The sequence below is a fragment of the Pelodiscus sinensis genome, chromosome 29 (genome assembly GCF_052426305.1).
Source record: "Pelodiscus sinensis isolate ZL-2025 chromosome 29, ASM5242630v1, whole genome shotgun sequence".
Lineage (NCBI taxonomy): Eukaryota > Metazoa > Chordata > Testudines > Trionychidae > Pelodiscus > Pelodiscus sinensis.
The window spans coordinates 10,642,307-10,658,403 of NC_143080.1; the positions used below are offsets into that span (position 1 = coordinate 10,642,307).

Here is a 16,097-nt window from a genome sequence, read left to right on the forward strand (position 1 = left end):
GGATCTCATAGCTCCTGCCTTTGTAACCCATATTATATGGAGAAAGATACAGCTAGTATTTTAAACTATTATACAAAGCTCACATAATAGGTATTAGAATGCAGTTCAGTGGAATTGAGATTCAAAACTTAGCAACCTTGAGTAAAAATTCAGCTTTAAATAAAGGTTCCGTGTAGTAGTGATTTTGTAATTTACAGAGACACTGTGCTCAATATGGACTTACAAGTTCAATATTTAATTCTTCATTTAATTTTAGGTGCTGAGTTGGGGGCAGTGAAAACCTGTGAACTGTGTAAGCAGGGTCTGATAACTGATCTGGATGATTTTGATGTGAATGACTATTACAGAAATCACCAACAGTCTCGGGTAAGAAACAGACTTTCCAGATGAGAGCCTGTAATCCTATTTTGGTACTGCTGTCTTGCAATACTCTTGAGTGTAATGATCTTCCTCATGTGCTGAAGCCAACTAAACTGTTAGGAAGAGATAGGCTTTTACATTTCTTTAAATCTGAGTAAGAAAGCCCATGAATAATAAGAATATGTGAATAATAATTGCAGTTTGGGTCACTAAACTGCCCACTATCATAAGGCTTTGAGTGAAGGAAGTTTGTAATTACATTTGAAGATGGGTATAACATTGTTTGCTTGGTAGAAGTTTAAATTTAAACAGACAAGCAGGAATTCAGGTAATTTTTTTAATTTCAAGGAATTGAACATCATCCCATTAGCATGTTATTTGTGAAACAAGTTAAACATTTTAAATAGAAAAATGTAGGGGTAAGATTTAGAGCTATAAGAAAACAAACCTAGTACCACAATAGACTTTGTTCTTTGGCAGGCATACAGCTAAAAATATTATCTGCTTAATTTTCCAGAAGTATCCCAAACCTGCAGTTTAATTTTTAACTATAAGTTTTACTGTAAGCCATGGGGGTCAATTTGTTCATAAACAAAGTAAATGTTTATCATAAAGGGAGACAAGAATGGTAGGGTAGGTTGTGCTAGTGGTGAAGTGGCAAAATGTGTGAAGGAAAGCATAAAGTCAAATATTAGGGTCTCTACACTCTGGAATGTTGAACCATAAATAGACTAAAGTGATAAGCATTCACATGTTTTCCTCAAATTTTAAAGTGTTTACAGAATTACTGGCAATACCTATATTTGGTACAGTTTGACAACTGAACACATCGAATTTACACATGTAAGGACATGCTGCAAAGCTCTCTTTTCCTAGCCATTTGAAAATGGAAGGAAGTATAAGGAGGAGTAATTGTTGGAGAGAGAAAGAAAGGGAATTAAGCTAGTGGGAGGTCTTGATTGCTGGGTGTGATTTATATCTGTTTGTATTGATGCACTTTTAAGTATTATTTGTGATGTATTTTAATTATGCCAAAAGCACCTAAAGCATATGGATTGATACGCTATTTAGCATTTATAGAAATAAAAATAAATACTGCAATGTGCCAGAGTCTTTCCCACTTACTTGTAGAAGATAGACAATCTGTTAGAAGTCTCAAATTATTTGCAGTAAACAGTGTATATTTCCCCATCTGCATCCCTCTAGGCCTTTAGTCATTAAAAAGTAAATGATTTCCCAGCATGCTTTAGCAGAAGTGATACCATCAAGCTATTTTCTAGCTGATTGATTTGCCATTGTGCTGTGTATGAATATAAACATTCGCTTGGAAAGAAATTGTCTATAGATACCCTCCTCTAGGCTTTCAGTGGGTATCGTGGCTTGGAATATAATTTCCTGTCTGAATGGGACAAAAAACCTGCAACCATAAATACTGTAAAAACTAAAGATAGTTTACAAAAAAATCTTAAAATTATTTTGCTGGACATGCTAGATTACAGCATTCATCTGGGCTAAGTACATTTCCAGATTAATGAATATCTTAGCATATTTTACTGGTAGCACTGACAGAGGATGCTGTTGAAAAAGTTTTGACCAGTTGATTTAGAATCATAGAACTGTAGAGCTGGAAGAGACCTCAGAAGGTCATCAAGTCCAGCCCCCTGCTCTAGGCAGGGCCAATCCCAACTAAATCAACCCAGCCAGAGCTTTGTCAAGCCGAGACTTAAACACCTCTAGGGATGGAGACGCCACTACTTCCCTAGGTAACCCATTCTAGTGCTTCACTACCCTCCTAGTGAAATAGTTTTTCCTAATATCCAACCTGGACCTCTCCCACCACAACTTGAGCCCATTGCTCCTTGTTCTGCCATCTGTCACTACTGAGAACATCCTCTCTCCATTGTCTTTGGAACCTCCCTTCAGGAAGTAGAAGGCTGCAATCAAATCCCCCCCTCAGTCTTCTCTTCTGCAGACTAAAACTCAAATCCCTCCATCTCTACTTATAGGGCATGTGCTCCAGCCCCCTAATAATTTTGGTCACCTTCCACTGGACTTTCCCCAATATGTCCACATCATTTCAGTAGTGGGGGGCCCAGAACCAGACAATATTCTGGATGTGGCCTTACCAGAGCTGAATAAAGGGGAATAATCACTTCTCTGGATCTACTGGCAATGCTCTTCCTAATGCACCATTAGCCATCTTGACTACAAGGGCATACTGTTGACTCATATCCAGCTACTTAGCCTTCAGTCCCCAGCCTGTAACAGTGCTTGGGATTCTTCTGTCCCAAGTGCAGGACTCTACACTTGACCTTGTTGAACCTCAGATTTCTTGTGGCCCAATCCTCTAATCTGTCCAGGTCACTCTGGACCCTATCCCTGCCCTCCAGCGTATCTACCTTTCCCCCTATCTTAGGGTCATCTGCTAACTTGCTGAGGGTGCAATGCATCCCTTCATCCAGGTCATTAAGATGTTGAACAAAACCGGTCATAGAACCAATCCTTGGGGCACTCTGCTAGAAACTGATCACCAACCCTACATAGAGCCATTGATCACTACCTGTTGGGCCCAACAGTCTAGCCAGCTCTCTCTCCATCTTACAGTTCATTTATCCAATCCATATTCCCTTAACTTGCTGACAAGAACATTGTGGGAGGCCATATCAAAAGCTTTGCTAAAGTCAAGGTATATCACATCCACTGACTTTCCCATTTCCACAGAGCCCATTACCTCATCATAGAAGCTAATCAGATTGGTCAGGCACAACTTGCCCTTTGTCAATCCATGTTGACAATTCCTGATCACTTCCCCTCTTCCAAGTGCCTCAAAATGGATTCCTTGAGGATCCCCTCCATGATTTTCATGGTCTGTACAGGCAGTCCCTGGGTTACATGGATCCGATTTACATCGGATCCCTACTTACAAACAGGGTGAGGCAACCCTGCACTAGCTGCTTCCCCCCAGCAGACCAGGGAGATGTGGAGCGGCTTCTCAGCAGACATCTCAGCTTGAGAATAAAGGACTGAGGAAGTGAGGTGCGGGAGAATAAAACTGAGCTCTGGAGAAATGTTTGGCTAGAGTTTCCCCTACAATATGTACCAGTTCCGACTTACATACAAATTCAACTTAAGAACAAACCTACAGTCCCTATCTTGTATGTAACCCGGGGACTGCCTGTAGTTCCCTGGATTGTCCTTCCCTCTTTTAAAGATGGGCACTACATTTGCCTTTTTCCAATCTCCCGATCTCCACAAGTTTTCAAAGATAAATGTCATTGCGGAGCCCTTGGCCATTACCAACTCCCTCAGGACCCTCGGATGCATTATATTCAGGCCCATGGATGTGTGTATTCTTAGTTTTTCTAAATAGTTCCTAACTTGTTCTTTCCCCACCAAGGGCTGTTCACCTCTATCCCATACTGTGTTGCCTAGTGCATTTGTCTGGGAGCTGACCTTGTCCGTGAAGATAGAGGCAAAGAAAGCATTGAATCCTTCAGCTTTTCCCACATCTGTCACTAGGTTACCTCCCTCATCTAGCAAGGGCCCCACTCTCACTCTGATCACCCTCTTATTTCTAATATGCCTGTAGAAACCTCTCGTTACTCTTCATATCCCTTACTAGCTGCAATTCCAATTTAATTTCGTCTCCCTGATAACTGGGGTTGAGGGGTGGGGGAGTAAATATATTGCTCGAATATAGGGGAGTTCTGTCCAAATTTCCACTTCTTGTAAGCTTCCTTTGTGTTTAAGCTCACCAAGGATGTCCCCAGTAAGCCAATCTGGTCACCTACCATATTTGCTTTTCTTGCTGTGCATCGAGTGGTTTCTTCCCGTACCTTTAATAAGGCTTTTAAAAACTGCCAGCTCTCCTGGACTCCTTTCCCCTTCATGTAAGCATCCCAGGGAATCCCGCCCATCAGTTCATTTAGTATTCAGTATGCATGTTTAAAAAAGTCAGTGCTCATTTAAATTTATTGCTTTATTTAAATCTGCTTCAACAGTGAAATGTAATGACTTCTGGGCTGGGAAGATGGTTGCTGTTCCGAACTAGCAATATGATAGTGTATTTGGAGGGGAAATTGAAACTAACAACAACAACAACGATTCTTTTCACCATTGGCAGTTTAATGCACTAATTACTGTATAGAATAACAAATACCACATTAGTCAAAAGCCAGGCAAAATAATTCTTACATTTTGTTCTGCAGATTGATTAGATTCATAATTAACAACCTTCAGCTAGAAAGGGAGAGTTTGGGGGGGGGGGGGGCAGAATGACTTACTTACCCCAGAGTGTGGCCAAAACACTGGGTTTTCCACATCACTATGACTGCTAAAAAAGTGCTGTGAGATCTTTAAGTCTACAGATGGTCAGGACCTCCAATTTTCATCTTATCAGAAAGCTGAAACATCCAGCATCATAGCATATTCTACCACACCATGGTATAGAACTGAAAGGAAGGGCTTCCCTGGAGAGCTTCCAACTAATTATGGAAAGGCCTAACAAGCAAAGGCAGAATAGATCTGACTATCTGTATTGTATTTATGTGCCAAGATACCCAGCAGTTTAAGATGGTATAGCTTACTTTTTGTTAATTAGCAGCTGAGATTTGCCATTGCCTGTGCCAAGGAAATAACTTACTTGTTTTTTTCCTGTTGGGCTGTTTTGTGCTCTAGGAATCCCAACTGCTGATTTTCTCTGCTTTTACATGTTCTTCTTGTGAGAGCCCAGATTACATTCTATAGTCTGTTTTATGCCAGAAATCATACTAGATGATCATAGCCAGTCCCTTCTGACCTTAACAAATTTAGCAAGCTATAGGGAGCATTAGACAGGACTCTTTAGAATCTTTTGCTCCTTTAATTGCCTGCCAAAAGTCAATGTTGAGTCTCTCATCCAACCCATGTCCTTTGTGTTTTGTTTCAGGAATGCTGGCAGTCCCTGCTGGCTATGGTGTACAGCAGTGGTCCCCAACCTTTAGAGGCTCCCAGGGGGCAGGGCCACTCACACGCCGGGCACCTGGGGGTGGGGCCACGTGTCCTGGAACACTTCAGGGGCGGGGATGCCCTTGCACCCAGCGCCGGCATGTGCCCCAGGGCTGGGGCCGGGGCCATCCAAGTGCCTTGTGCTGTGGGCTCAGGGCCGGTGCTGCCGCCTGAGCCATGTGCCTGGGGCCAGCACTGGTGCCGCGCACCCGCATGTGCCCCAGGGCTGGGGCACCTGAGCGCCGTGCACCAGGCGCCGTGCGTGTTGTGCGCTGGGGCCGGCGCCTCCAGTGCGTCGGGGCGGGGCCAGCCCAGGTTGTCAGCAGGCGCACACAAATGCCCCGGCGAGCATCATGGTGCCCACGGGCACCGTGTTGGGGACCACTGGTGTACAGCAAACTGGACCAGGCAGTTAAGCCAGGTCACTTATTGTAGGCCATTGTATGCGATAGTCACAGTAATAAAGAAATGAAATACAATCTATGAAGATAGTTCAGTTCAGAGTTAATAAATGAGTTTGGTAGATAATAGAGCCCCATCTGAAGAAAGAAAACCTGAGTATTTCATAGTACTGGTTCTAGCCTCCTGGTCTTCAAAAACCAGAGTTACAAGTAACAGTGAACACATTGGATTTCTTTTCTGCACACAGGCACAAAGCGAGCTAATGAATTCAGGTCTCTACCTTGTGCTGCTTCTTCACCTTTATGAACAGAGGTTTGCAGAACTCATGCGACTAAACTACAACCAAGCCAATAGCGACAGGGTAAGAGGAGTGAAAATGATAATGCTTCAAGTAACACCACTAATATATACTGTCTTTTTACTTACTTGACTCTTTATCAAGCTAAAGTTGCCTCCCTAGTTTTCAAGCCTAGAGAAGGCCTACAATCCACTTAAACTGTGGCAATCTCTCTTCAAGATCAGCCGCATTAAGTTTTATTAAGCTACCCAAGCTTTCCTCAGGAGTACAAGTTACAATCCTGACTGACTCTCTCAGTGCAGGATTTTGCCCACTGATTGCCAATAAGTTACACATGCTCTATACCCCTTCTGGCAGTTGCACAGATACTGTTATGCAATAGGGAGTTGTGTGTTTTCTTGCACAGCCACAGTAAAAGAAAAGTTAAAAATCTGAGATTGATTAGTATATGCACATGAGAATGCAATCTGAACTAAAGAATGAGGGTATGTCTACACTACCCTCCTAGTTCGAACTAGCAGGGTAATGTAGGCATACCGCACTTGCAAATGAAGCCCGGGATTTGAATTTCCCAGGCTTCATTCGCGTAAGCGGGGAGCCGCCATTTTTAAAACCCTGCTGGTTCGAACCCCGTGCAGCGCGGCTACACGGGGCACGGACTAGGTAGTTCGAACTAGGAGGGTAGTGTAGACATAGCCTGAGAGCCCTAAAAATCTTGTCTACAGAGCAGAGTTGTAGTCCTGTGAGACAGGGTGTGATTCACCAGTGCAGCACCTCCTGCTGGCTGTCTTGGAAATTAGCTCTGCACCCTCTGATGTCTCACCCAGTGTCACCTCTTCTTGTGTCATCCCAAAGACCACAGTGTCCTCTAGCTTTACCATACTCAGTGCGCTGCTGTTCCCCTGGAAAGTAGGAGAACTATCTAGCCACCTCCTTCAGCGGCCACCACAGCCAGTTGTCTGGCTACTCCCTCAGTGGTGAGGAAGGGCAGTGCCTGGGCTCCCCTGCTACTCCAGGTTCCAGCTCAGGGATTCTGTAGTTGGTAGCCACATTGTGTGTCCCTTCTAACCTCTGTACTTTTTCCCTGAGCCACTTCCCTGTGGCCCTAGGACCTTCTTTCCTTTATTTCAGGGCTTCAGCCTGCTAGTCTTAGTAGCCAGCTAGGAGCTCTGGCTAGCTTCCGTGGTTGCTGCTGGCAGCACTGTTCTGTCCAGGTGCTACTGCTAGGTCCGGGAGGTTCGTCTTCTCCCCTCAGGCTCCAATCAGCTACTAAATTCTGCTCTGCAGCTCTTTTTACATGAGCTGGCTGGGTCGTGATTGGCTACTTCTCACCCCTTTGTAATTGGCTGCCTCCAGTGCTTTTAAAAAAGCATCCCACTGTAGGGATGCTTTTAGCCCCTTTTCTGCCAGAGAGGGGGCAGTTGCTCCATCAGACCCTGTAATTTGTATTAGTGCAATGTGTTCACAATCTGTCTTATCTGGTTAACAAACCTATTTACAGTGATCTCACAGGAATTCCCTTTAGCTTTCAGTACCATTTTATTCCCAGACAAATCCCTGAAATGGGGTTTGTGGAAGTAGAGCTCCACAGTTGCTGTACCCATTTTTTTTTTTAAATTGCAGCCTATATAAAAGATGATTTATATGATTTCATTAAAATATTCCTTTTTAAAATAAAAATTCTTGAGTCTGCTGTAGTGCACCATGTAAACAAAAAATGCTTATGCATAAAATTAGAAGGACTGCCGATCCTGCACAGGATACATGCAAGAAGAGTTGTAGAAACATTATAAAAGTGTGTCAGGAAACATGCCAAATGCAGTGCGCAGTTACCACACCAGTGCTTTCTTCTATCAGCACTAGCATAGTGATGGTGAAGACTGATCTGATGCAGGCTATAACAGAAGCAAGCCATTCTTGATGCCAATGCAGTTGCACGAGTATGGCAACAAATGTGCACACTTAAAAGCACTTTTGAATGGAGACTGAGTGGGCCTAATTGTCAGTTACCTGCAGTTGAGTCATGATTAAGGTGGTTCAGAGCTACTCTAGTTTTCACTCTGCTTCACGTGGCCACGTAACGGCTCTGAGAAGGAAAGAATAGCTGAAGGTTGGAATTTGCATAGGGCACTGATGAGAAGGGAAGCAGACGCCATTGTAAAGCTAGCACTTTGCTGGACGATGGAAATGTGGGAGGCTCAAGACAACATGGCAGCGTACTGTTGAGGCAGACATGGAGAATGAATTACAACTGGACACACTGGAGAAAATGTCACATAACTAACTATGTGACATAGGAGAACAAGTTTCAGCAACTGTCATTGAGACTTGTGATCCAAAAATCACAGATACTTTTGAGAATCCAGTAGTGCAGTGCATGCTAACCTTGTCCCTGATCCAGTCCCTGGGAACAGGTCATTTTAGGATCCTCATGCCAGTGCTACATCATCCAGTCATGGCCCCCAGTGCAAGTGATATAGTCTGGGGACTCTTTCCACCCAATTTAAAGATGCTATATGATTTCAAAACAGTGTAAGGGAGTGTTCCAAGGAAATACACAAGACTTCAGGAGGGTTCAGAATGTCACTGTGGTGCTGGCACCTGTTACCATATTTCACAATACAAAATTGGCATGATGCAGCTTGTTGGCATCATGAATGTATTTCAGATCAAGACCTATCTCTGTTTAGAGCACTTCTTATGAGTTGCAAAGCTTCTGCAGAGGTTTTTCAGTCAGTTGGCAGGAAAAGTGCATCTGAAGTTGAAACTGTTCTTTACCCTATGGATAGAGCCTGCACAGATACAAAAATGTGGATTCACATCTGATCTGAATCCACCAAGCTCAACTCATCATCTGATCCACAATCTGTGATAGGGATTTTACTTGCATCTGCACAGCAAGCCATCTGGAGGGTAGGGGAGAGGGAGCACAGATGAGCAAGGAAGCAGCAGGGTTGTGCAGGGATGAGACAGGCAGCACAAAAGCAGGGACTGAGGGTAGGCAGCAGAGACTTGCGGCAGGGCTCTGCAGGTGAGTGTTCAGTAGGAAGGTGGGTCAGCCCCTTCTGCAGGGGAATTTAAGACAGAGTGTCGCATTCTTTCCCTGCCAGCAGTAAAAGGGCCTGCCTTGGCAGCCCCCCATGCACCTGGTGGTTGGATGGGGGAGTGGGAGGTAGAGCCCTGCATGGCTATCTGCATCTGAGGATGTGGATATTCATGGGTATGAAGCAGATATCTGTAGATATGCAGGGCTCTACTTCTGGAGCTCTTTGGAATCACATTTTTAGTTCAAATTCACAGAACACTGCTTTACTGGAGTGTTATAAATTATGGTTGAGCTGGTCTGAAAAGGTCACACATATTGATCCAGTGGCTTTGGTGCTTGTAGCTAATCTCTGGTCTCTCCTTGATACTGATGGGAACTGAGGCTTTCAATCCTGACTGTCTCAAAGCTGGAAAGGGTTTTAATTAGAACATGACCTATAGAATATTGGATTCTCTTGATTCCTTTTATATTCTGTTTTGAAAAATGGACCATAAAATAATCTAGACTTTGCTTTTAGTACAACAGTCCTCATGATATCTAGGGATGTTAAAAAGCAGTTAGATAACCATGTAACTGTTACAAATCTTAGCAGTTACACGCTGCAGTCTCCAGTATAAAGCTTATAGTGTAGAACCCGCAGCAAAGCCAGCTCCTTGGGAGCAGGGCTGGCAGTCGGTGTGCTCCAGGAACTTTATACTGCAGAGCCTGCAGCACACACGGTAGCCGGATACCCCAAGAGCACATGCCAGAATCTAGCTTTTAAGTTGGCTCTCAGATTATGTCTACACTATGATTCTTGCCACAAGAGGCAATGCAAATGAAGCGCAGATTAGCATTTTCTCGCACTTCATTTGCATACTCTTTCATTCCGTTTGTGTGTAAAAGGCAGCGTGGCCATGGCTGTTTTGCACAAAACCCCCTTTTTCTGCAAGATCCTTATGCCTCTCCGGGACAGGCATAAGGATCTTGCAGAAAAAGGGGTTTTTGCGCAAAAAGGCCACAGCCACACTGCCTGTTTTTGCGCAAAAACGGAATGAAAGAGTATGCAAATGAAGTGCGAGAAAATGCTAATCTGCGCTTCATTTGCATTGCCTCTTGTGGCAAGAATCATAGTGTAGACATAGCCTTAGGGCACATTGGCTCCCACCTGCTGCCCCACTCCTGGGATGGTGGCTGCCACCCCATGATGCAGGCTCTGTATCAGAGCTCTCATCCCGGGGTGGCAGCTGGCTCCCTCGGAACTGGTGGCTGACAGGAGCGGCTTTTAAGCCAGCTCTCTGCCCTACTCCCAACCCTGCTCCAAGGTGTCGGCTGCAACCCTGAGCTGAGAGCTTTCAACATGGGGTGGCAGCCAGCATTCTGGGAGTGGGGCTGGAAGCCAGCATATAACCATTACAGTAATCTATGAGTTCATGCTTATCGGTTAACCATTTAAACGGTTATGCTATTACATCTCCAGTGACATTCCTATATCTTTGTCTTGATATGTGGTTTTTTTTTTTTTTTTTTTTTTTTACAATTAATAGTTTTCTAGCCTCAATATACCTTTTACATTTCCAAGGCCCATCTCCTACAATTAATTTAAGGCTGAGTGCTGTAGAAAAATATTTAACACTCACAACTTACTCATGGCACTTTTAGCTGGAGTAAACAAGTCAGACCACATCCCTTTTTAAATACATTTTTTAAATATTAAAAAGCTGATGAGTTTGGGTACAGAGAGGATAACCTTTTCAAGAGTGGCCTGTTTGGGTACCTATTTTTGGTAGCTTAGCTGAAAAAACCTTATTTTGAGTTTCAGAGATGTTAAGTACCCCTGAGGTACCTGAAGTCAATCACTTAGTACACATCTGCTAGTCAGCCACAAGGTGTCTCATGCTGACCTCCGGAGAACAGAGACACCCTATAGCAGAGGCTATGTTTGAAAACTTGAGCTTAAGTGACAGGTTCAAGATTACTTGTATAGATCTAGTGAGACAGCTAGGAATAAAATCCTAGTGTCAGTAAGGTCCCTGCTCTTCACACTGAGCAAACTTGTCTGATATATATACACACACACTACATAATGAGACACACAAATTATTTCAGGAAGCTTAAAAATAATTTTGTTTAACAATGTTTTCTGTAACCTTGAGATTCAGTATGTGAGGTTACACTTCACAGCATTTTCAGTATAAAAGAATATATCATTGCTGTAGTCTCAAGGTTAGCGATAGTCTTGTCACTAAAGACTGTTATATAACAGTCTGTCAAAGCATGAAGAACCTTTAACAAACACTTCAAACAAAACCAAACTAAGATTTAGATCCAGGGCTCTTGTTCATGAAGCCTTTCTATTAGTCATTGAGTAGTAATGAGTATGTTGTGATACAGTGAGTCATCTAGTTCCACAGTGAGTCATCTAGTTTCACTTCAAAAAACACATGCCTTCTCAGACATGATTCAGCACTTCTTATGTAAACATAAGCAATAAAAGAGAGAACAGCCAACAAAGGTGGCTGGGAAGTAAAACTGTGATTACAGTTATGTCTACTCTTGCAAGTTTTGGTGACAAAAGTGCTGTTGACAGGCAAAAGTCACTGTGAGGGGGTTCACTCACCACCGTAGCAGGGGTCTGCCATCTGTCTCCAGAATCAGCTCCTTCTGCTGGTAGGGTACCTTCCCTCTGGTGGGGTTTCCCCTCCTTTCTCCAGGCTGCAGCATCCTCTTCACAACCACACTGCCCTCCGGCAGTGCCCAAGTCAGTCTCTGAACCCCCCTTCCGGGGGCAGTTGTTTCTCCACCAGGCCGTTATGCAGGCCCTGCAGTCTGGGAGTTGGTTTGGCTAGAGCTCCACTCTGCCTCCAGGGAGCCTCCTACTTCCCCAACAGCCAGGCTTTCACTAGCCTCCCCTAGGAGCAGCCACCCATGCTCTTATATAGCTCCCAGCTGGGCCTTAATCCACTAAGGCAGCCCCAGCTGGGGCTAAACTCCCCCGCCCTGCTTCCGGCTGGGGTTTGCCCTTAAAGGGCCAGTGCAGGGCGAACGCCCTGTCACAGTCACCAAAACTGGAAACTTGTTAAACCGTTTTTTTTTCTGGTTCCCACTGTACACAACTCATGCCCCCCCCCCTGCAGCTCCCTTGTCAACAGAGTAAAGCATTAAGGGTATGCATCCCATAGTGCCTTGTGTCACCTTCACCCACTAATCATTGTGAGACAGCGCAATGTAGCAGGAGGCATATTGGGAGCATGAAAAACACCCTATCAGCCATCTCTTTTTTTCCCAAATGCCTCTGGGTTTCCAGCTGACTTTTGTGCCAGATCCAGCCTCTGCACTGAGAAAACATGGATCCCAGCCTTCTGGCCCTTATTATGAGCAGTGTGCAGAAGGCATCACACATTGCAGCATACCTAAATATGGACCTTCAAGCGCCTAGTGAATGATTATAACTCATCATATTCATATTCATCAGAATTGTATTCATATTCATCAGCTTCAGAGGGTGATGAATTTCTATATCATTTAACTATGGTAGACCTGATATACTCAGTGGATCGTCGCTTTTGGGTTAGGAACACTAGCTCTGAGTTATGGGATCGCATTGTCAGGGCTCGACAAATAATACAATCTACTCGCCACAGGCGAGTAGATTGTAACCCGGAAGAGCCGGGTTCAGGCGATCTGCGCTTGCGCAGAATGATCTGCGCATGTGCAGATCGCTGGCCAGCGCGGCTGGCGAGCGGGGCTCACCGCAGTTTGGTGAGCCCTGCGCGTTGCCATGTAGGTGTGGAATGAAGAGCAGTGGCTACAGAACTTTCAGATGCGTAAAGCAACCTTCCTGGAGCTGTGTGCTGAGCTAGCCCCTGAATGTAGTGCAAGGACACCCAAATGAGAGTTGCTTTCTCAGCAGAGAAGCATGTGGCCATTGCTTTGTGGAAGCTGGCCACTCCATAGTGCTACTGTCCAGTTGTGAATCAGTTTGGAGTGGGGAAGGCTACCGTCGGTGCAGTACTTCTGCAAGTGTGCATAGCAATAAATCACATTTTGATGGACAGGACTGTGACTCTGGGAAATGTGGGTGACATAGTGGCTGGCTTTGCTGAAAAGGGCTTTCCTAACTGTGGCGGGGCAATAGATGGGGGACACATCTCCATTAAGCACCACTCAGAGCCGGACGGAGGCACTGGCAAGCCGGGCAGCTGCCCAGGGTGCCAACTGCTGGGGGGCTCCTGATGGCAGCTGTAAGGGGTGTGCTAGCGGGCATAGCTGGGCCGTGCATGCACCATGCGCCCTGGGGGCGGGCCCAGGCTGCGCACCAGCAGCTGTAGCCGGGCCACGCATGCACCATGTGCCCCAGGGGCGGACCCGCACACCCTAAGGGGGCGGGCCCGCTCCCCACGGGCGGGCCCGCTCATGCGCCATGCGCCTGGGGGCAATGCCACGCACCTATGCCTGGGGCGCCGGAATACCTCAGGTCGGCCCTGGCACCACCTCACAATACATCAATCATCAGGGGTATTTCAGGTACTTCAGGCTCTTGTGGCTCACCATGGGCATTTCACAGACATAAAAGTTGGGTGGTTTGGAAAGGTGCATGATGCACACATCTTCAGGAACAGTGGCCTGTACAGGCGGTTGCATGCTGGAACTTTCTTTCCAGATCAGAAATGTAGTGAGGAATTGGAAATGCCTATAGGCTACGTCTACACTGGCATGAATTTCCAAAAATGCTTTTAATGGAAAAGTTTTCCGTTAAAAGCATTTTCGGAAAAGCGCGTCAAGATTGGCAGGATGCTTTTCCGCAAAAGCACTTTTTGCAGAAAAGCGTCCATGGCCAATCTAGACGTGGTTTTCCGCAAAAAAGCCCCGATCGCCTTTTTTGCGATCGGGGCTTTTTTTGCGGAAAACAGTACTATGCTGTCTACACTGGCCCTTTTGCGCAAAAGTCTTTCGGAAAAAGACTTTTGCCCAAACGGGAGCAGCATAGTTTTTCCGGAAAAGCACTGATGATTTTACATGTGATCGTCAGTGCTTTTCTGGAAATTCAAGCGGCCAGTGTAGACAGCTGGCAAGTTTTTCAGAAAAGCAGATGGTTTTCCGGAAAAACTTGCCAGTCTAGACACAGCCAAATAGTGTTCCTAGGTGATGCATCCTAACCCTTGCAGCCCAGGCTCATGAAGCTTACATGGGGGAACCTGGACAGCAGTAAGAAGCAGTTCAACAATATTCTAATCCACTGTTGAATGGTTGTTGAATGTGCCTCTGGCAGATTGAATTTAAAAGCGGGTTAGAGAGACATCTATCAGGGATGAGCTAGATCAGTGTTTCTCAAAGCAGTCCACAGACCCACTCTGAGAAAGCGGCTAACTGGCCACTCCCGTTTGTTTATTTACTGGCTCCGCAGCCACGGAATCTCGTGGCTTCCATTGGCTGCGGTTCACTCTTTGCAGCCAAGGGGAACTGTGGGAAGTGGCGTGGACTGGACTGCCACTTCCTGTTGCTCCCCTTGGCAGCAAACGGTGAACCACAGTCAATGGAACCCGTTAGAATTCATGGCTGCAGACCCGGTAAATAAACAAACAGGAGCTGTTTTCTCAAAGCGAGCCCTCAGATTACTTTGAGAAAGAGTGATCTAGATGGTAACTGGTCCTGCCATGAGGGCAGGGGACTGGACTTGATGACCTTTCAAGGTCCCTTCCAGTTCTAGTGTTCTATGATTTTATGGCAGGCTGAACCTTTTGGAGAATCATATCCCCAAGGTGGTGCCTGCATGCTGTTGCTTACATAGTTTCTGTGAGAGTAAGGGTGAAGTGTTTCCCCACAGTAAGGTGTGATGCTTGCACTCACACTGCGAACAGCCAGACACTTGAGCTGTCAGAGGAATGCATAGATTGACCATCAATATCAAGAAGGCTCTGAGGAACCTCTTTGACAGTGAGGGGGCCTGAGATTTCTGTGTTTTGGGATTGTATATGAGGCATTCCCATGATTCCAAAGGATTCAGGCTACAGCGTTTGTTGTGGTTTGTTTAACACAAAATAAAAACTCATGGAAACATGCATGATATATGTATTTTTTTTCTTTGAAAACCTCACAGCTGGACTAACATCCAGCTGTCACTTGTTGCTTTCACAGGGAGTGGAGCGTAATGGGAAGAAACCATTGCTGGATTGTGATGGGTGTGGATTTTGATGAGTATGTAGGTGAAGGGTTGCTAAATGCAGAACTGCACCTTTGCAACCATGCATGTTGATGAGGGGGGTAGAGGCGCAGCTGCTAGGAAAAGAGTTCTTCACGAGAGACCATAGGTTATGGTCTCTATTATCATTCATGAGTATTATACTCCTCAGGATGTCATTTTGGTCCTGCATGGTCTCCTGTCTCTGATCCCTGACCCTAAATCTTTGCTCCCTCTCTGTAACTCATCTCTGCTCTTTTCTCTGACTGACTTGTTGCATGACCCAACAAATCCTTCCCCAGATGATCATGCATCCTTGGCTTCTTTTTCCTCAGTTGCTGTAGTCTGATGGTGTACAAGATGTCTGGGTCCTCAAGGTCTGGTCTGTAAAAGTAACCATTAACAATAGAGTAACTGTACTTTTCATGATAAAGATTGTTACATTTTACTAGCATGCATACCCCTGAAGAAAACTTCCCAGTTTGTTGGATTAGCCTGGAAGCAAGCACAGATCACTGCAGACCCTGTGATCATGGTGAGTTTTAAAAGTGTGGGGAAAGTGGGGAAGGAGGAGTGTTGCTTATGACTCCCCAAAAAAGTACAGACCATGGTTGTACAGCACTTGTACAAGTAAACAATTTTTGATAATCCTACACTTGTCGGCAGGCTGTAATCACTCTTACCGACATTTCCCTGCTGAAGGTTAACAAGCAAACCTGGGCTAAGTGTTTGGAGGCGAATGGGGGTGCTCCCCGGTCCTTATGTAGCCAAACTGTGTGCTGCCTTGATTCTGACAGCACACATTGAAGACTGGTTTGAGAAAGTGTTGTAGCATGGGGATGGGG

General features: G+C 45.2%; 1 protein-coding gene across 16 annotated transcripts in view; it reads left to right on the forward strand.

Moving 5' to 3' along the window:
- The window catches only part of MARCHF10 (membrane associated ring-CH-type finger 10), a 114,026-nt gene that overhangs the window by 80,626 nt on the left and 17,303 nt on the right, over nt 1–16,097 (forward strand). For 14 of the 16 annotated variants that reach the window (XM_089773924.1, XM_089773922.1, XM_075911304.2 and 11 more), the window contains 2 exons: nt 257–366; nt 5,996–6,109. In XM_089773924.1, the coding sequence (XP_089630050.1) occupies nt 257–366; nt 5,996–6,109 (224 nt within the window). Of the gene's footprint in view, nt 1–256; nt 367–5,995; nt 6,110–15,587; nt 15,788–16,097 lie in introns of those variants that run through there. The other 2 variants (XR_012898013.2, XM_075911301.2) reach the window with 2 other exon arrangements.